Here is a 21,186-nt window from a genome sequence, read left to right on the forward strand (position 1 = left end):
ACGCTCTAGCAGCCAATGAGAGCGCCTGACAGAGCACTGTTGTTACAAATGAGGGAGGGGTTTGTTCTGCTCAGTCCTGTTCATCGGGTCTGTAAGGGAGGGGCTTGGAACTTCATTTTTTGTTGGTGGGGTGTGTTCCTTTAAGTGTGTGTGTGTGTGTGTGTTTGTATGAGAGATATACCGTCTGTATTGCAGTTGTCAGACTAAGGGGATTCCTCTATTCCTTGGTTGTGGAGTGTAGCCTGTAAGGATCTGTACGAAAGGACTCTCTAACAGACCCAGATGGTATGTACTCGAATGACCCTCCTGTCTTCTGTTTGTGGTTTCCTGCTCTGTACCTGATCGCAGTGTGGCTGAAGAGTTGCCAGCACTGCAGTTGGTGGAAAGTATGATGGTAAAAAAACCTACAGCTTGCCACAAATCACCAGCGCTGGTTTTTATTTAGTCTTTCGGTCGTTTGGTGGGTTGAAAAACTGCTTGTCAAGATTTGATGGTCCATTTCTAGGACTTGAAGGTGGCGTACAAACATGAGTTTCTGGGGTTACGTCTGTCTGCTGCAGGGGCGGTTTCCTCCACTAACTTTTACACCGAGAAACATCATATCTTAATGTAACGTATCTGAATAACTCTTACTTGGGTCTGAGACTTGGGCCTGTGTGTGGAACGCAACTCTTGGTGTAGTCTAGAAGACACAACGCAGGCCTTGGATTATTGATTACTCGTTCTTATTGATGGCATTTGGAAAGTGTTATGCAACCAATTTTCAAAAAAAACATCTATACACTAAACAAATGCTCCCTGCCTACCCTAAACATTTCCCATAACTTTTAGTTTGCTGTTGCTTCCATAGACTAATGGGTTGAGAAATGGGTGCTTAATATTTAAGGCCTGGACGCACTTAGCAATGCATTAAGAGAAATATGACATACGCAGTGTTCAGTCTGGGCTCCAGACACTAGTCTGAAGCAGGTATCTTTAGGTCTTGACTTCTATAGGGCTGGAGCATGTAGCTCAGTCCAGTGTAACACATTTGGTCCATCTAAGCATGGTCTTCAGCGCCATCTCCTTATAAAAGCACCATTACCATCTCTTATAAAGTGATGGTGCTTTAAGAAACTCCATACAATACGAACCATAAAGAACCAGGTTTGTAGTAGATATGTGTGAGGGTGAAGAACCTAAATATGAAGCTCTAGAGAACCATCACTTGGTGGAAAGGTTACAAACATGTTTTTTTTATAGAACCACAACTGGTTCTTGTATGGCATTGCTCAAAGAACCATTTGCAGCACCTTTATTTTTAAGAGTGTGAGGCAAAATAGTCTCTTCATCCATCTAATCGTAGTCTTCAGCGCCATCCCAGTACATGAGCAAGTTGGGTTACGTCAGGTTTAAAGGCTAGAGATGGAACAGAGAGGTCACTAAACCTTTAATATCATGGTCATAGGCTAAAGTGGACTGTAGATGACTGCCAGTGCGTTTGGCGCGTGATGACAGTATGTAGTTTGTATAGAGTGGTCAGTTTGCAAGTACCGGACCGGCCTTGCATGCGTACAAAATCCTAGTGTCAAAAATATGAGCCTGCAATCTACAGAATAGGAAGCCAATGATAAACGAACAGCTGCCACTCTTCTTCACATTTTTAAGATTACAGGCTTGGACGCTTGCAAGTTGCAACCTGTGCAACACTGGCGGAGGGCTTGGAGTGTACCACAAAGCTGGTTTTGTAGTTTTAATGGTGTGGAAGTTCACCATGACTTCAGTTTAAGATTCAGATCAAGACAAATGTAACCTTTTTATAACCATTTTTACCATCAGTTCCATAGGCCCTAAAATAGAGCCTAGGGGGACGCCACAGGATAGGTTAAACCAAATGGTTTGATCATAAGGATTGATCACTGAATAATAAACCTAGGGTTTGCTATGGCACTAAGCAAATAATTCAGATCAAGACAAATTTAGTCTAAATGTTGTTATTCTAAATGATTATTATTATTATTATTATTATTATTAAATAATAATATACTTCATAATAAAGGTCAGAACACACTATATCAAGGGACTAACTCTAAAATATGGTTTCTTGTAAATGTATCTTAAATGTTATTATTCTAATTGATTGTTATTGTATTTATTTATTTATTTATTATTATTATTATTAGTAGTAGTAGTAGTAGTAGTAGTAGTAGTATACTTGATAATACTTGATAAAACTACATCATAGGACTAAAGGAATTAAGTTTAAGATTTAGATCAAGACAAATGTAACCTAAAACATATGAATTAATATTTTTTAATAAAAAATATGTTTATACTATACGCCACATCACATTGCATCCCTGGCTGGCTTCACCATATCACCATCGCTGTCTTCATCACAGGCACTAATCTATTACTAAGAGTTTATGTAGTCTGGATTATCATGTATGAGCTGCACAGTGCTCAGAAAGGCCCGAAAGACAGTATTGGTTCCAGAGCTTCAACCAAAGCCTAGAGCATTTATCCAGGCCTGTGCCACCCACTGTATTTACTTTCCATAGCAATAGTGGGAATGTGTGCGCTTGTGTTTATGTGATGTCAGGGGTGGGGCCAAGCATTAGTCATCACTTCTTTTGATGAAAAAGGAGCCAGAATGTGGAGGGAAAGGACAGAAAGGCAGAGAGAAAGTGGAGGGTAGCTCTCAGAGGGTATACTGTCTGAATGTGACTTGTTAAATGTTAGATTGAGAAACTCACTTATTAAAACTGCAGTAGAGAACAGACCGTTCCCATAAATCAGACCGCCAGAGGGTTCGATCCGGGGTGTTGAGGGTGACTAAGCTAAACTGTACCTTTTAATGGAATGGCCGCTTAGTTTTGCATTGTCTTTAGTGTTTGCGTGGCAAATTCTACAGCCCATATAACCTGTATGGGCTCCTTCGGGTGTGTCTAAGGCTCGGTGACTCCACCAAGCATATTTTATCTGCGTTGAGTTAAAACCTGGGCTGTGGCTCAGGCTCTGAAACCAGTTTGTGAAGATCTAGATGCAGTGAGTCCAGTTGTGAGATCCACAGTGTCATCTGGTTTCACTGCTGAACTTGGAATTCATTGAAATGAAGTGGCATTTCAGTGGTTTTGTTTTGGTTTTGTTTTTAAATTGTCATTTAGAGTAGTTTAATGTGAAATTCAGCATTTTGGAGAAGCTTGCCTAGTAAGCTTCCCCAGATAAGCATATGATGTCTCTAGAGCATATTTTACAAGAAGATATTGCATGAATTGGTTACAAATACTTTGCCATATGACTGAAGGGGAGATGGTTCACACATGACGTTGTATACTCTTAAAAATAAAGCTGCTTTAGATGGTTCTTCTTTGAGCAATGCCATCAAGACCCACTGTTGGTGGTGCCACAACCAACATCTTTATAATATTCTAAATAGGATGTTTGTAAAGAACTTGTAAAGAAGCTCTAATGAACCTTTTTAACCAGTGTAATGGTTACAGAAGTGTTTTTTCTATGGCATCGCTCAAAAAAACTTTTATTTTTACCACTGTTTTACATCACCAACATTGCATATAAAACTGGAACAGGTATCTCTAGGTTGGTGGAGCATAAAGTTCAGTCTTCAGCATAACGCATTTAATCTAATTGTGGTCTTCTTCAGCACCATCCCAATCTGTAAGCAGGTTGTGTTAGATCAGGTTCGAGACTAAAGGCTGGAGGAATGAAAATGGGTAGAGATCTGGAGGTCACTAAATCTGGAGTATCATGGTCCACTCATCTTCACTTTCATAACTAAATTACTGTCATTGTTACCATCAGTTTCATAGGCACTAAAATAGAGCCCAGTGGGACGCCACAAGATAGGCTGAACCAAATACTTTCCAAATATTTCACAATAGTGTCTGCATTATGAGTAATGCTGTTTAATAAACCTAAGGTTCAAGGGGTTGTGATGGCACTTAGCAAATAATACAGATTTAGGCTAAATTTGTCTTAATCTTATTCTAAATTATAATAATTATTATTATTATTAAAATACATAAATAAATAAACTAATAATAATAATAATATACTCCATAATATAGACCACAGCACACTACATCATAGGACTAACTCTTAAAATATGATTTCTTGTAGTCTAAATGTTATTATTCTTAATTATTATTGTTATTAGTATTAGTATTTATTTATTTTTTTTTTTTTCTTAATAAAAAAACACAACACACTATATCATAGAACTAAATGGGGTTCCTTTAAATGGTTCTTTGAGCAATATCATAAAATAACCAATTTTGGTTCCATAGAGAACTGTGTTCTTTATGGAATGTTTAAAAGGTCTAAAGAAACTTTGCTTGATGTAAAGCTTATTTACTCATTTAAAGGTTACAACCATGGTTCTTTCTGGAACCAAAAGTGGTTCTTCTATGGCGTCATTCAAAGACCCTTTTATAGCACCTTTCTTTTTTAGTGTGAGGCTAAATAGTCTTTAAAAAAGCACATTATGTTTTTATTTACCACTGATTTATATCCTGTATAACCCTCAGTGTGTGTTGGTTTAGTATTTGTTCAGTATTTGTTTTTGGTAGCCAATAAAAAAAAAAGCTGTATTTCCATTATAGACCTCGTCGTCCCTGGTTTCTGTCACCACCACAGTGCTGGAAAGATAACATAGCACTCTGTAAAGTCTTGAAGACTTTCAAATTCCACTGCACATTTTATATCTGTGCAAACGTCAGTCACATGGAAATCAAGGCTAAAGAGGTGCTGTTTTTTATAGACTCTCTTGTAGCTGCTTCTATTTTCACCCCCATTCCAGAGTTTGGGTTCAGAGTGGTCACGGTGATCCCTGTGTCCGATATGCAGCTGTGCAGGCCAGTGTGCTGTCACTGACTGATGGGCTCAAGCCAGTAACCGAAGCTGCTGCCAGTGTGGGGGAAGCTGGAAGGAAACCTGTGGCTCTCATTCTGCTGGAGGACCGTCACTGTAGACGTTCTGTTTACAGTGATATCATGTTGTGTTTCCAGAAGATGAATACGAGGGTGCTCTGTTCACAGATACACTGAGGCATGTAGGCTCGGTGTGTGAGCACAGATTTGGCTGTTTGAGTCATATGATTGTGCTTGGGGCGATGTGGGTTTTAAAGGCACATAGACATGTTTATCTACTGCTCACCATCGGAATAAAGAGGTCGGGACAAAGCTGAAATCCCGGACTCCAGTGAAAAGAAGGCCTTCAGGTCTTAACCTCTTAACCTCTATAAGCCCTGATAACTCAGTATGTAAGCCCACTCTTCATTACTTTCAGAATTTATAAGTACAAGTTTCATAGGCCCTAAGATAGAACCCTGTAGCACTCCACAAAATCTGGTAAGCTAAAGGGCTGAACAACCGTTTTAGCTTTATGATTAATAACTAAATCATTAACAGACATTTGAAGGGGTTAAGCACACCACAGTGGCCAGATCCTCCCCACACACTACAGTGATATCAGAGCTTTTATCTGTGGTTGCAGTTCTATTGGTTTATTCTCTTCATTGTTTTTTCCACCTCCCTGCTACTTCCACGTTTCAGACAAAGTGATGGTAAAAAGATCTATTTTTAATATCCACTCCGACACGACCTGCCCTGTATTCTCTACCCAGGTTGCTTTGTGTTTTTAATGAGTGTCATATTTACCTGTCTCTAACAGAGATCTCTGGGCGTCTCTATAAATAAGGCCTACAAAACCTGTCTTCAGTTTGCATTGGTGCTTAAAATGTATGTACTTTGTGTGGCTTTAACTACCACACATAGACTCCCAGTGACACAGTGTACACCTTTGTTTGTATAGTAGCAGTACATGCTCTCACACAGGGCTGGGAAATACTTTCAGAATTGTAGTTTCTTGCTTTGATTTGTACTTTACTCAAGTATTATTAAAATTAAATTCTTGTACCTTTGTTTAATTACATGTCCATAAGAAAATAAGAGTAAAGGACCACCACCATATTTTAATCAACACACTACACAGAGGGTAAAGGCTAGGGCTGGGCACTATGACAAAAAAAAAAAAAACACAGGAGAAATGCTGATATATGAAATGGTATGTTATGATGTAGCGTTAAAGTATCTGTATTTATTTGAAACACCAGAAACGCAGCATGCTGGGTATTTAAATAGTACATACAGCAATGTATATTTAAGTATTATTAACTTTTAAATAATAAATTGTTCAATTGTTCGTGCTATTTTACGAACTCAGCAAAACTGTGCTGGACTATGTTAAGCGTCATCCCTCGGGAAACCAAACCATTTCCACACAAATGACCCATGCACATTCCTTTTTGGACGTAAATCACAGCGACAGGTGTGTTTTTGGTAGAAAATAGTTTTGAATGTATATAGAGATTTACATATATGTATGTATAGAGATTTTGGTTTGGTGTGAAATGGTGCATTGTGAAGAAACTTACAGAGTTAAAGTGATAATAGAAACCAAATGGCATAATTTATTTCTTTATTCATTTATGTAGAAGTGCTAAAAAACATTGTGCTTTCTAGTTCGCATTACATACCCTACAGTGGACTTTAATGTGTATAATTCTGACTCTGTAAGTTTCTCTAGAACTGAGCATTTCACACCAAGGCACTCCAAATGATGTTATTTTAACTGTCAATGTAGAACATGTGAAAAATCCATAGAATTCCCTTATAAAGCTTTCAAAAAGTGTGTCCTGTTGTTAAAGAAATAGTTTGACGAGAAATCCAATTAACTTACCACAGATGCTGTCAATCAGCCAAGACTGCTTTTAAACTCTGGACTCTGGTCATCAGTTTCATCACGGACAGTACACAAGCAAAAACGTTTCTTTTCTAAAAAGTATGTTCATTACTTGTCCTTAAATATGTGTCACCAATCTACTACACTCTCCTTTGATTTCGATTGATTGTTTTTGATTGATTTTTTTAAGCCAATAAATAACAGATTTTCCATGTGTTTACGAAGATGTGATTGGTGACCGTATAAGTCCAGTGTTTGTTAGCAGTGTTAGCCTGGAATCTTCTATTGTAAACAAAAGAAGCCCATGTCAGGTCAAAGGTGTCTTGGCTGATTGGCTGCATCTGTGATCAGTGCTAAGACAAAATAAGTACACATACATGTATATACACTATGTGTCCAAATGTCTGTGGACACCCTTTCTATTGAATGCCTTGAGCTACTTTAGGTTGCACCCGTTGCTGACATGGATGTGCAAATGCACACACACACCGCAAGTCTAGAAGCTTGTCTTATATAAAACCCCCTGCTTTGAGCTGTGGAGCAGTGGAACTGTGTTCTCTGGAATGATTGTACTCCATCCAATTCTTTTGGGATGAGGTGGGGTGCTGATCAGCCAACATCCTGACTCGACTAATCCTTACAGCAATGCTTCCCCAAAATCTAGTAGAATGCCTTTCCTGGACAGTTGACACAGTTACTTCAATAAAAGCAGGATCAAATCTGTTTCATTAGCCTTAATTTTGGTGTGTCCCAATACTTTTGTCCATATAGTGTACTTATGTACACTATTAAATTCAGTAGCTTTCTTTACTTGCACTCATGTATGTTTGGCTCCAGACTTCCACTGTTAACTAACTAAGCTATTGATATATACTGCCAATACTTTCACTAACAGTGACTGTACTGTTTCTCCATGCCTTCTACATGCCTGTGTGTGAAGTGGACTCACTACTATGATCTCAGCAAGCTTAAAATACAGACACACTGCCAGCGGAAGGCTTAATCGGCCCTGTCCTATTTACAGTTTAGAAAGTATCTAAATGTGAGACCAGGCTTCTGGTTATTGCTCAGATGTTTCTTAGCTATTTCCCTCACGCGGCTTTGAGCTGTAACCTCATGGACCAGCTTCAGTGTGATTCCTAGAAGTAATTCGGAAACGTTTGATAAGCACTGATCACCAGATCAGATATTGAAATACAATAAAAAGAGTCATGAGAACAAATGTGTTTGTCATCGGCTTCCTCTCCTACCCTGTTCGTGTTTGGATTTGCAGTGCGTGTGATTGTTTCCTGTTGAGTCTAGACCAGCTCTATAGTCAGAACTGTTATAGGAAGCCATCATGCTTCAGAGAGATGTACAGTGTCAGGACTAGACCCATTCATCAAACATCTGATTGGTCTGTAGAAAGTTTTTTTTTTTTTCACACAGGAATTACATTTCTTCATTTCTCACACATCTTTGGTTGACCTGAGGGCTGCTCTGTGCAAGCCTTGAGTTGAGATTCTGGTTAAAGACCCATATTAAAATGTTGTTGCTCTGACACTGATCTGACATTTTTCCTATAAAACTACTGAGCTTTAAAATAAGCTGCTTTAACTGAAAGTCTTCTCTTAGGATGAGCACCTGAAAGCAGGCTATCATGCGCAAACTCCTCAATCCTTCTCCTTCCCACACAGCTAACACCATCACATCACACAGAGTGGGTGTGTGCTGTGTCAGGCTTGAATTGTTACAGGATTTAATTGGTTAGTTTTTTACCCCTTATTTAGTGTCTTCCACTGATTGATGCCCATCAATCGAAACATGCCAATGCCTATGGGTTTAAAATGGGATGGCAAATAAAGTGTATAATATGTTTAAATGTCCCAATACTTTTGTCCCTATTGCGTATTTTGCTATAGTTTGCTCTCTGAATGATCCGCATGGCCAACAGTAATCCACATGACGCAGAACCCCCAGTCAGGCACATATCCAGCATATTTACACTGTGCCACGTGGCAGCTGCTGTTGGTTGTTGAAGCAGTGCCAAGCATTGGCAGGCACTCAATACCTCCCAATCCCTCTGATGTACTCCACTGGGTTGGTTATGATTTATTCAGCGTATAATCGCTTTTAAAAACCTCATATCTCCTAAATGGTAACTTTTACCGGAGAAGAAAAAAAAACCTTTATTAATCCCATTAATGGAAATGAAGAAATGGGCATGCCCACGGCGACCCGGTAGTTGGCTTAACACTTAGCACGTTTGAGGTTCAGGGAAACCCAGGATGGACCTTTATTTACACCACACCTCTCTCCCTTCTGAGGGCTGCATTGAGCCCTTTTAGGGTGTTTTCACACCTACAATTTTTAGTTTAGTTGAATCATTTTGGGCGATTTGGGCAGGTGTAAATACAGTACTTGCACTTGGATTCAGACCAATACAACCACACTGAGACCCTTGAGAGGAGGTGGTCTCGGTTTGGTCCCAAGCAAATCCAGCCCAACTATCAAGTGTACTCTACAAGTGTGAGCTGAACAGCTCCTGTAGGCAGGTGTTAACCTGGGATACGCCCCAGATAATTAATGACTACAGCTATGAATAAATGGCTCTGCTGTTGCTCCATGTGAAACTGCACAGATATGAGCACTAGTCCAGAAAACAGGACCTTCCTCCTGTATTTACTTTCTAGCCCCCGCCCCAGACAGGACTGACCAATTAGCAGAGAGAGCATTCTTACGGAGTTTATTGTGACGTATTTGGGTGAGCTTGATTTTTTTTTTTTTTCCAAGATTACAAACTTGTTAACTGAGTCGGACCAGAGCAAACCAACTATAGGTGTGAAAACGCCCTAAAGTTAGGGTCGGGCCCAGGCTATGGTAAGAGTCATTCTGGAGCGTTTCTATTGGTCACACATCATGTCAAAAAGTAACAATGACAGAAATGGAGATACAAGGCTTTTGCAGGACTGAGGCGAACTTGCGCGTTCAGTAGTACTGATACTAATGAAAACTCTGCTAGTTTGGCTGGTGCTGTGTTTTGAAGTACATCCAAGGGGTGGACTTGCCCCCTTCTTGCCAAATTTCGCACTGCTCATAGTGCATGACGATGTCATGACGATGATGATCTCATCTAAGGAACAGTGATGTGATGCGTTTTCTGGAAATATGACAGCTCGTTATCCTGAGATATTGCAATGAAGTATAGGCTTGAACAAAGTTACCACATGCCAGCACCAGTATACTGAATATCTCTCTATCTCTCTCTTTCCCTTTTTTTTATTTCCTCAGTCTCAAGCCAAACAGTCCACACCCACCCCAGCAGCGCCGGTGTCTACTGTGAAGCCTGCAGAATATGAGGTATGGTGCAAAGCCTTTCTAGCTGCTTGGCTTTTTCTGCGCTCTTCCATATCACCCTTTCTCCTTGACCTCATGACCCAGATCACAGTGTGTCTCTATTTTGCCTGTTCGCCTCTGTGAGTAGTGTGATTGCTGTGTTACCTCACACCCTACTCTGTGTATGGTCGTTTTTTCCAGTATCAGAGATTCCAGTATCAGTATGGTCCTGTTTCCTGTTTCCTTTGCTGTAAAGTAGAGCATTGCTGTGGGCTTGAATCTGATCTGCTCTTTTTTCTTAGTTTTTTTTCTTCCAGGACCCGAGCCTAGGCTTAGTAGACACACCTGGTTGAATGTGTGCTGATCATCAGCGTAAAAACATTTGGTCCAAATGCCAGGGTGACAGTGGGGACACATGGGTATCCACTGTTGTTAGAATGTCGTGGCCGGCAGGGTGGGGGGCATTTCAGGTAGGCCTGTTGTTCATGAACTGAAAGGAGGTGATTTGGTCATATAGGCTGTTAAGGCTAATGATTGGTCTATTGCTAAATGAGTAAATGTGTGTGTGTATTAATGTTCATTAGCATACTGAGATATTTTCACCCGTCACACCCTTCACACTGCCATGGTCTTACAACTTAGGCCTACTTGAAACCTCCTGAGCCACGACATCCTGACTACTCTTGTGTGGATACTCCTCCTCTAAAGCTAAAATATGGTCATCCTAGCATTTGGATCAAATATTTTTAAGGATGACCAGCACACATTCAGCCAGGTGTGTCCAAACGTCCAAACGAGTGGTGCTGTATTTATTGCTTAATTGTGTAGTTCTGTTTTCTTTTTCTTTTTTTTGTCCATATCACTCAGTACTAGGAGAGCTAAGGAAACTGTGACCTGATAAACAGCCTTATTAATACTTAAATATCAAAAAAAAGAAAAAATAATTTCTGCAACTCACTGATTCCTTCATCATTTAATGTCATTTTGTGGAGCCAAGCAAACCCTGGAGTACTCAAAGCCTTCATTATACTTCTGCTTAATGTTGAGTAGGTCCCCCCCTGTGCCGCTACAACAGATCTGACATTTGAGACCTAGACTCCACAAGACCTCTGAAGGTGTCCTGTGGTATCTGGCACCAAGGTGTTTGCAGCAGATCTTTTAAATCCTATAAGTTGTAAGGTGGGGCCTCCATGGAGCGCATCCTTTCTTGGAGCTCTTTTGGTAGATACTGACCACTGCATACCAGGAACGCCCCATAAGACCTGCCTGGTGTTTTGGAGATGTTCTGACCCAGTCGTCTAGCCATCACATCAATATGGTTCTTGTCAAAGTGGCTCAGATTCTTATAACACCTTCATCACCTTTAAGAACTGACTGTTTACTTGCTGACTTAAATATCCCACCCCCTGACAGTTTTTAATGTTAGGGCTGATCGCCCAGCACTAGTTTTATTACTGAACACAGAGAGTCAGGAGGTCCTGTTCTTGCATTCAAAATTCCTTCACTTCACCACTAAATCAGTCTCAGTGACGGGTTGTGAAACGACAGTTTGAGAAACCCAAGCAATTTCAGATGGCATTAATCTGTAAAATATGTTGGGTGGTTGGGGGGGGTTGGTTTGGTTGGGGGGGCTGCAGACATGAGTCATGATAATGCCTCATGCCCTTTTAAAAATGTGAGATTGAGCCATTCCTGAGCAGCTGCAGGGGGCTACCGCCTATTAAGCATTATTTAAGCAGCTGAACTTGTGGGCTGAATGTTAAAGAGGCAGCTGAAGGATATCGGCCGCTACCAGACCTGCTAATTCATGCAGGTTCTTTACAAAGTAGCTTAATAGGGTTGAAAACTCTGTTTCTTCTACCGTCGTAAACTGGAACAAAAGTCCCTGTTGCTGGTGTGGTAAGCCCTAGCCACTGGGGTAGCTGGGATTTGTGGACGCTCAGTCAGGGTGGATAATAGAACATGGCGCTTCCCTGGAGAGGAATTTGCCGTCTGACTCATTTCCCCCTTTTAGTTTAAAAACAGTTCTGCCAAGTTGCCTTTGTGTTGCCATGGTGACACACAACAGTTCAGAGTCGTCCTGTAGAGCTTTATTGTTGAGGTCTTGTAACGAGCTCTTATAACAGCTGAAGAATTGAAAGCTGGTGGTTTTGGGTGCTGCTCAGATGTTGTTGCAGACACGGTATCAGATTAGTCTGGGAAATGCTCCAGTGATCTTGTTGGACTGTAAACCTAAACCTAAACCTTGGGACAGTTTTCCTCACAAAACTAGTATTATCATAAATATTCATATAGCGGTTCATATCAGTTCTGAAAAGTTTGTGGACACCCCTTTTAATTAATACATTCAGCTACTTTAAGATACACCCATTGCTGGCACAGATGTGCAAATGCACACACAAACACACAGTAGACAAGTACTGCCAATAGAATAGGACTCTCTGGAGCAGATGAACATGAACCTATTGGCGCCAGCTGTGGGCTAGAGGGATATAAAGCTCCCCAGCATTGAGCTGTAGAGCAGTAGAGCAGTAGAGCTGTGTTCTCTGGAATGATGGATGGTGCTCCATCCAATACTTTTAAGATGAGTTGGGGAGTTGCTCTTATTGCTAAATGCAATCAAATTCTCACAGCAATGCTCATCCAAAATCCAGTAGAAAGCCGTCTTCTTCCCTGGACAGTAGAGACTGTTACTCCAACAAAAGCAGGATAAACTTTTTTATTAATGCCCTTAATTTCAAAAGGCACCATGAATAAGAAAGAAAATGGTGTCCCAAAACTTTTCCATACAGTGTAGGCCCATCGACATTAGTTAGATGGAGGGAAATGGGCAGGCATGATGGAGAATTCCGTCTTTCTGCATTGCAGAAAGGAGCTGCATCGTCAACCACTGCAGGTTCTGCTGCAAAGCCTGCTGCAGCCGCTACTGCTGCAAGTACTGCCCCCACATCCACTGCAGCAACAGCGAGTGCAGGGGGTTCCACAGGAACGAAGGTCAGTGGAGGAGTCTCTACAGGAGCAGCCAGCAGTCTAAGCACCCAGGGCGGATCTTCTAAAGTCTCACCAAAGGTAGACTCCGATGTGTCTTCTGGGACTGGTGGATTCTTCCCTTCATTTCCGTTTCAGATTTCTTCCATGACTGCTTCTCATCACAGCTTCATTCATCCCTTTATAACTCCTCTACCTTGGGGGTGGGGTGGGGGGGCAGTGGCATCTTTTCACCCTTCCCTGTTTTTAAAGTCAGCCTTCAGTATGAACTCATATGAGCTCTTTGATGGCTTATTGGTAGACTCCTTGGCTCTCTGGATCTCTGTTGCTTGTGGGTTTGTTCAACACACTGTACATCACTGCATGACTCATCCACAATACAGGTCTGTACAGGTCAAGTTTACAGTAAATGTTGGTGGTGGAGTGTTGCTTGCACATGCTGGACTTCTTAGAGTCTCTCCAAAAAGTCCTGAGAAGCGTTTCTCGAAATCTCTCTTGGTTCCGACCTTTCTTCTCGCATGTTCACCAAACATCTCTTGCGCTGGCCACTGAATGTTCCCCAAACCAAGTGTGTGTCTGGTCGTATATGCTTAACAAATTAGATCCATCATCAACTCTTACCCTTGTTTCTTGGCCGCAGACTCCACCCACCGCTCCAACTGTGAGCACAGGGAGTGGAGCAGTAGGTGGAATAGGAGGAATAGGAGGAACCGGAGCAACAGGTGCAGGAGCTGGGGCAGGGAAGCCCACACCAGACCCATTTAAGCCCAAAGATGCTTCAAAAGACAAAGCCCAGGTATACAGAAGGCCTGTTTAAGCCACGGTCACCCTGCACCTGGGATGTCCTAGCTTCTTAACCGCTTCGCTGGACATGGTGGAGATGGATCAGTATGCATTATCTTCTCCTGCTGTTTCATTTTCTGGTGCTGTGCTTCAGTGAGAATGGAATGCAGGAATGCTGGAATGCTGTTTCTCTACCTGAACTTTGTTCTGCACCATGGCCTTGTGTCTTCAAGCCATATGTGCATCTAGTTTTACTGCCATGGTTCATTTTACTTTTCTCCACTGAGCAAGGAGCGGGACTCCCGGACTCCCGGACTCCCGGACTCCTGACTCTTAAAAACAATGGGGCTACAAAGGGTTAATAAGTAGTGGCATAGAAGAACCTTTTTGGTTCCGTAAAGAACAATTTTTGAACCCTTTGAAGGTTTAAAGAAGGTTCTTTACCTCTTTTACCTCTCAAAAATTGGTTCTTCATGGAAGCAGAAGTGGTTCCTCTATGACATTGCTCACAAAACCCTTTGAAACGCTTTGATTTTTAACTTTGGCCTCGTCATGATGTTCTCTGAGATATGGTATTCTGACTCATCTCGGATTAGAAGGCTTAATTTTGGTTGCTTTTATGCTGCTAATAGACCACCAGCATCTCATCCCCCAAACCGGAACCTTCTAAAGTGACAACCATCGGAGTGGGAGGCACTGCCAAAAAGGACGATGCTAAGCCAAAAGAATCCAAGGTATTGAAAAGCTGCTACTGAAAAGCTGTGTCATCCGCAGAATTATTCTTGAAGAATTCATCCTGGAGTTCCATCCTGTTTCTCCACCTTCTTCTCTCACCTTCACTTCTTTTTCTGGGCCTTCTCTCAAAAATGTATTTTTTTTTTAGTGATCAGTCCTTTTTGGATTGGATTTGCTTATTGGGGGACGACTTAATAAACATGTTAGTCATCTTCTCAGTGATAAAACTGGTTTGCATGTTCTACCAACCTGAAAACCTGAAAACCAAACGTTGGTGATGTTGTGAATTTAATGAAATGCTTTATACCTGAAGCTGCTGTTAAAAGCACCCCCTCATCAGTCTGGGGGTCATTTCCTTACTCCTCCTGCTGATGATCTCGCAGTGCAGAGAAGATGGAAGCAAAGTTGTATCACTCAGACCAAGCAAATGATTGAGTCTCTTCCAAAGCAGACATCGTTTCATACTTAATATTTAATATGGATAAGGGAGGAGTGAATTACAGAGATGTGTATCTGGACAGGGCTAAAGTGACCAGACCACTGCTCAGTCTTGGATTCCAGTGTCAGAAGGTGACCTTTTGTTCCGACTTTTGTTAATGCAGGCCTTTACTGTGATTGACGGCCTTGGTGTGTCAGATAACTACTGTAGAGCGCGTCACTGAAGTCACTTAAAATGTACAGCAAGAATTCTTGTACACTGTACATGTGTGTCAGTGCTGCTCTACAAACCTCCACGGTCACTTTAGGAACACATCTGTTGACCCTTTCTGCTGATGTTGCTGTTTTTTACACCACTACTTTGCACACTTGCATTTTTATTGTTTATTCTGTCTTTGTAATTAAAGCGTCACAAAGTGTAGTCTTCTCTCTGCACTACTACAGTCACACACCTGCAGCCTTTTGTCCAAACAGTTCTATATATATATATATAATTTGTATTGTTTCCTCAGATCTTTTTGTTGTATGTATTTGTACATACTAGATAATTCCCAACATAGCACCCATTGGTTTCTGCATATTTCTATATATTTACTGTGTTTAGTATATTTGGTATATTTGGGAGTTCTGTATGCTTTCTAGATTTCTGTAAAGTTAATATATTTATATATATATTCTATATAATTAGATTTCTGTAGAAGTATAGTTAGAATATTTCTAATTAGTTGATTTCTGTTTATTTAGTATATTTATGCATATTTAGTAGGTTTGTGTAGTTATATATTAGTTCATGCATATTTAATATATTTCTGTTAAGTTCTTATATTTTGTTCTATATAATTATTGGATTTCTGTATATTTGATAAACTCCTGGAAGGTAAAAACATCAGTTTTCTGTTTATTTAGTAGATTTATGTATATTTTGTATGTTTGTATTGTTAATATATTTTGTTCTGTATATTAAGTGCATTTCTATATATTTAGTATAGTTATTTGTAAATATAAGTTTATATATTTATTTCAGTATATTTAGTATATTTTTGTGGATTTAGTATATTTCTGTAATGTTAATATACTTAGTTTTTTTTATATACGTATATATTTTTTATTATTTATTTATTTATTTATTTTTTAGTTCTGTATATTTACTGTATTTATTAGTACTAGCCTCACCACAAGCATTTCAGTGTATGAATGTCCTGACATGTTTAATCCTCTCCCAAACTGGTGGACAATATCCATCTCTGGTTCACCTGAACGATGTATTTGATTCATTTTACAGTAACAACAGGCATGTCCCATATAGCAGGACGTTCTTGACCGCGTGAGCGCACTGTTCAGCTATGCGCGGCCAGAGCAGTAACAGTTCTTTGTTTGTGGTCTGCAGGTGCAGGTGGAGGTGCCTCCTCCAGCAGCTAAAGCCAGTGCTCCAGTAAGTCAGCACCTTTCTTTCCTTCTTTGAATAATCTAGTGTGAGTTTGCTTGTGGATTTTCTGAGAGCATCTTTGTGAGTTTGCATGTGCAATGCTGAACTGCTGTTTGCACAGGCGCCTGCTGTAGATCCGTTTGATGCCTTGGCTGGCAGTTTACCTTCCTCAGAGCCTCTTGCTCCTAAGGTTCAGTTCACTGGACCAGAAGTCAAAGAGGTAGGAGATGGGAGATGATTGAGTGTGCATGCTTGTTTCTAATGGCCTGTGTTTTGCTGTGTATGGAATGTGTGTTTATAATGGTGTGTGTTGCATGTCTCAGTCTGGCCTAACCTCTGAGAAGGCTAAGCTCTGCGGAGAGAAAGATTTCACACTGCCACCTGGATACAGAAAGGAAGACATGGTCAGTCTGACATGGGTCACTCACTCATTTGTGTGCTGCATGATCTTCAGGATCACAGTGTCCAGCATTTTGCAATTTTTTTTTCTGCTCTGAAACCAAAATCTGCGATGGTACTTAACTGTTCTAGGCTTGGAGCTAACTCTCACTTTCTCTTGTCACACCAGGAGAAGAAGGTTCCTGCTGGAGTACCAGAAAAGCCCAAGGAAGTTGCCAAGGTAAGGAAGCTAGCTTTTCACCCAGACACGAACACCAAATGTTTGTGGACACCCCATGTAATAAATGCATTCCGCCACTTTAAGTTGCATCCATTGCTGACACAGATGTGCAAATGTGCACGTGCACACACACATACAGCTTGTCTAGTCCCTGTAGAGATGCATTGCCAATAGAATAGGACTCCTGGCAGCAGCATATACACATTAACCTATTGAGACCATGCCTTATGCCAGGCGTGGGATAGAGAGGTATCAAGCCCCCCAGCATTGAGCTGTGGAGCAGTGGAGGGACTGTGTTCTCTGAATGATGGCGCTCCAGCCAATACATCCAATAGAGGCAGGATGCACTCTTTTTAATACCCTTGATTTCGGAAGAAACACTGAAAGAGTAGGTGTCCATTTAGTTTTGTGCATATAGTGTATTATTATAATGAAAAAACCTAAAGACAACAGCCAACTGTCCTTAACATTTATGCCTTGTAATCTCCCCAAACCTCCCTGAAATCCTGAAATTCCTGAAAAATGTGTGTAGTGTGGAATGTTGCATTGCTCTGAGAACTGTTTGTTTAGCAAATACCCACAGCAGCATGTTTTTGCTCTGTCTTTGTCTTAGAACCACTTACAGACACTTACTCCATAAAGAGCCATATTGGTAATAGAGATGAGTCAGTGTTCAAAACCTTTGAATTGGTAAAGAACCTGAAAGCCTTAGAAAAATAAGATCCTTAAGGAACTTTTGGAGGTTCTTGAGCTTAAAACTGTGGAGGAGCCTCTTATAATGCTTAGAGAAGCCTTCACAAAGAGGCTTTTTTTAGAAGAAAAGATCCTTGGATCTTCGTAAAAACTGTGTAAGTGGAAAATGTCTTCTAAAGAATTGACTGCGAATGAGGCCCAGTGTTTGTTATAGAGATGTGTGACTGATGAACCTTCTGCGTAAACAGTGCAGCACTATTGTAAGTCAAGATATGCCTTAAATGTACATTTTAAATGTTTATAATATAGGCAGATCTATATGTACCCCCCCCCCCAGTCTAAAAATGATCTAAGAAAATCAGTTAAATCAGTCAAATAATTTCACAGCCATCCTGTTATTTACTCATTTGCTTTTGTGTTTATTCTGTTTACCTCTTAATGTTTTTTTACTAAACTCATCTTCTGCTGCTTCTGCTCAGGACAAGTGACCTAATCGATTTTAGGCTAAAATGGTAAAGATATTGACTGAAACCTCAGAAGTGTGTTTTTGTTCAGTGCTGTCCTCCTGGAGGAATCACTAGAATTCATCTAGAATGAATTAAAATGATCTGTCACTGTTCAGTTCTCCTGAAAATGATGCTGCACTCTTAACAACACAGGTCCTACAGAGCAGTGCCATAAAAGAACCGTGATTGTAATAGAAAGTTTTAATAGTTTAAAGGAACCATCTCTCGAGGTAAAGGTTCTTTACAGATTTAAAGGTTCTTTTTGCCACCATGCACCAAAGCTCCGGAACTCACCATTACCAGCCTTACAGAGCAACTAAAACACATTATTTAAATTGCTGTTTGTTTAGAAATTGTTTTATTATCATTTTTAGTCAATTATATTTATTTTCATCTTTTTAAAGTTTTTTAAAATGTTATTAATATACCTATCACTAATATAATATTTTTATTCTGTTGCATTTGTTCGTTCTTTTGTTCTTGCTGTTTTATTGTGTATAGGTTTTTATGTGCTATATAAATATATTATTATTATTATTATTATTATTATTATTATCATTATGGTTATTACAAACATGGTTCTTTGCTAAAAAGACTTGGTTACTGGTTGTTGTTTTCCCTGGCATTTTTGGAAATACGTTTTCAATCATTGCGGTTTGCTGTGTATTGGGGTGTGTCTGTACTTTTCCTGCTGTGACACACAGCTCTAAAATCTAAAGCCCGAGGCGCCCTCCAGTGGAATCCTGCAGCAATAAAGAGGAGTACAGTTGTATGCAAATGTTCGGGTGCACCTGGTCAAATGCCGTTTAGCTGATTTTCTGTGTGAAAATAAATACACACCATCTACAGACACACACACACACTCCCACATGCTTGTTAAATTAAGAAAGCAAATAAATGATTATCTAAAAAAAGAAAAAAAAGAGAGAAAACATCATATTTATTGTCATTTATACAGGGGTGTCCATACTGCATTTAGACTGTCCTGATTTGTATATTGAGACGTTTGTTTACGTTTATATTATTTTGTTTGTTTGTGTGTGTGTGTCTGTGTGCTTGACGGACGCCACCTCTGATAGCCCCTAACAGATGACGAGCTCTTGGACTCCCTCTCTGCTGGTTTCGTATCCTCTCCAGCTCCAAGCGCACCAAAATCCCAAGCCGTGAGTCGTGTAGATTCGTCAGTTTAAATATTAAGCCCTGTTGTTTTTGACCCTTTTGGCTCTTTTTTGCATGTTTGCCACACCCCTACTGCACTCATCATTAACTATTCCTCGACAAGCTCATGCATGGCCGTGTATGGTCTAATGTGTAGAACGTCTTTGCGCCTGTCTCTTGATCGCAGACTCCACCCATCCCTCCTGCCAAAGCTCCTCCATCTGTGAGCGCAGGGAGTGGAGCCGCGGGTGGGAAAGCAGGAGCAACAGGTGCAGGAAGTGTGATAGGGAAACCCACTGCAGACCCAGTTAAGCCCACAGATACCTCTAAAGACAAAGCCCAGGTATACAGAAGGCCTGCTTGAGCAAGGAGCTACAGCGCCCTCCAGATTGTTTGGGACATGTTTTCCTTGATACGCCCCTCCCTCTGCCCACAGTTTAGAATTTCAACCCTAACCAATCAGATGGGATCAAAGTGCACAGTCCAGACTTTATGTTTTGAATATATGAATTTAAGGGCATTTGCATATTTGCATACATTTCAGTTTCACCTTTTATTTATTTATTTATTTATTTATTTATTAAATTTTTTTACACAGTCCCCCTTATTTTTTTATTGGTGTTTATGATTACAGGTGTGGTCCATTGCTTAAGATCAACATGTCTGCTAAAATATACGCACCAAACACTATGGGTAATATTGAGGTCAGCAAAAATGATGGAGGTCATGTCCATATATTGTATGATCGATCAATGACGTAATTATCGCAATTGGCCTATGGGTATGTACATTAGACATGGACAGTATACAGAGGCTAAGGGTTGATTGGTTTGATTGGAAGTCTCAAGGAAAACATTTGTCCCAAATATAATGTAGAGCACTGTACCTGTATCTAAAGTTGTGGCCTATCCGCTGCTGCGCTGGACATGGTAGAGATTCATCACTCTGCATCATCTCCTCATTCTGTTTCATTCTCCTGGGTTGTATCTCATATCTGCCTCTGTGCTTTAGTGAGAATGGCCTGGCACGGTGGTTCTTTCCCTGAATTATTCACTGAGACATGAGCCATGTCTTTCATGCCACATGTGCATTCTACTGCCGTGGTTCTTCTTGGGCAGGACTTTGGGAGAAGCGAGCATGACTTCATAGCCAGTTACAGGTTGTGTTTTGTTGCACGGCTGCCTTTCGCTTTGGCCTCATCGCGACAATCTTAAACTATGGCCTTCTACCTCATCGCCTGTTGAGCAGCTTTTGGTTTGGTTTGGTTTGGGCTGTGTGGCTCTACAGACAGTCGTGTAATGATTACACATGTGCTTCAAATAGAGCACCGTGATTTCCTCCTCCAAACCGGAACCTTCTAAAGTGACATCCAGCGGAGGGGCTAAGCCTTCTGCCCCTGCTAATGTCTCTGGAAGCACTGCCCAAAAGGATGATGCTAAGTCTAAAGAAGCCAAGGTATTTTCTTAAGGGTCGGAATGCATTAAATAACATCTGGAGCCCTTATGCTTTTTTCTCCTCATACATAATTCATAATCAGCTTTTTAGAAGTATTGATTTTAATGGATGTTCTGTGCGGTATACTGAAAGATTGAGTATAAGAAATGCAATGTTGGAAATGTAAGGTTATGGGGCTACAAAGGGTTCATTGAAGTTCCACTTAGAGAGCTGTGTTTACGAAGAACCTTTAATAGTTTTAAAGAAGTGAATGTACAGGTTCTCTACCAATTTGAAGGTTCTTCAGTTTTTTTTTATGCTACCAAAGATGGTTCTTCTGTGGCATCACT

The 21,186-nt window shown here is 40.5% G+C and overlaps 1 protein-coding gene across 17 annotated transcripts in view; it reads left to right on the top strand.

Annotated features, from left to right (window-relative positions):
• The window catches only part of cast (calpastatin), a 59,586-nt gene that overhangs the window by 21,568 nt on the left and 16,832 nt on the right, over positions 1 to 21,186 (top strand). For 6 of the 17 annotated variants that reach the window (XM_072662761.1, XM_072662759.1, XM_072662763.1 and 3 more), the window contains 10 exons: positions 10,012 to 10,080; positions 12,925 to 13,125; positions 13,685 to 13,840; positions 14,460 to 14,561; positions 16,388 to 16,432; positions 16,548 to 16,646; positions 16,750 to 16,830; positions 16,995 to 17,045; positions 19,324 to 19,407; positions 20,726 to 20,857. In XM_072662761.1, coding sequence (XP_072518862.1) covers positions 10,012 to 10,080; positions 12,925 to 13,125; positions 13,685 to 13,840; positions 14,460 to 14,561; positions 16,388 to 16,432; positions 16,548 to 16,646; positions 16,750 to 16,830; positions 16,995 to 17,045; positions 19,324 to 19,407; positions 20,726 to 20,857 — 1,020 coding nt within the window. Of the gene's footprint in view, positions 1 to 163; positions 286 to 10,011; positions 10,081 to 12,924; positions 13,126 to 13,684; positions 13,841 to 14,459; positions 14,562 to 16,387; positions 16,433 to 16,547; positions 16,647 to 16,749; positions 16,831 to 16,994; positions 17,046 to 19,323; positions 19,408 to 20,725; positions 20,858 to 21,186 lie in introns of those variants that run through there. The other 11 variants (XM_072662766.1, XM_072662771.1, XM_072662773.1 and 8 more) reach the window with 9 other exon arrangements.

Source organism: Salminus brasiliensis, chromosome 18 (assembly GCF_030463535.1).
Source record: "Salminus brasiliensis chromosome 18, fSalBra1.hap2, whole genome shotgun sequence".
Lineage (NCBI taxonomy): Eukaryota > Metazoa > Chordata > Actinopteri > Characiformes > Bryconidae > Salminus > Salminus brasiliensis.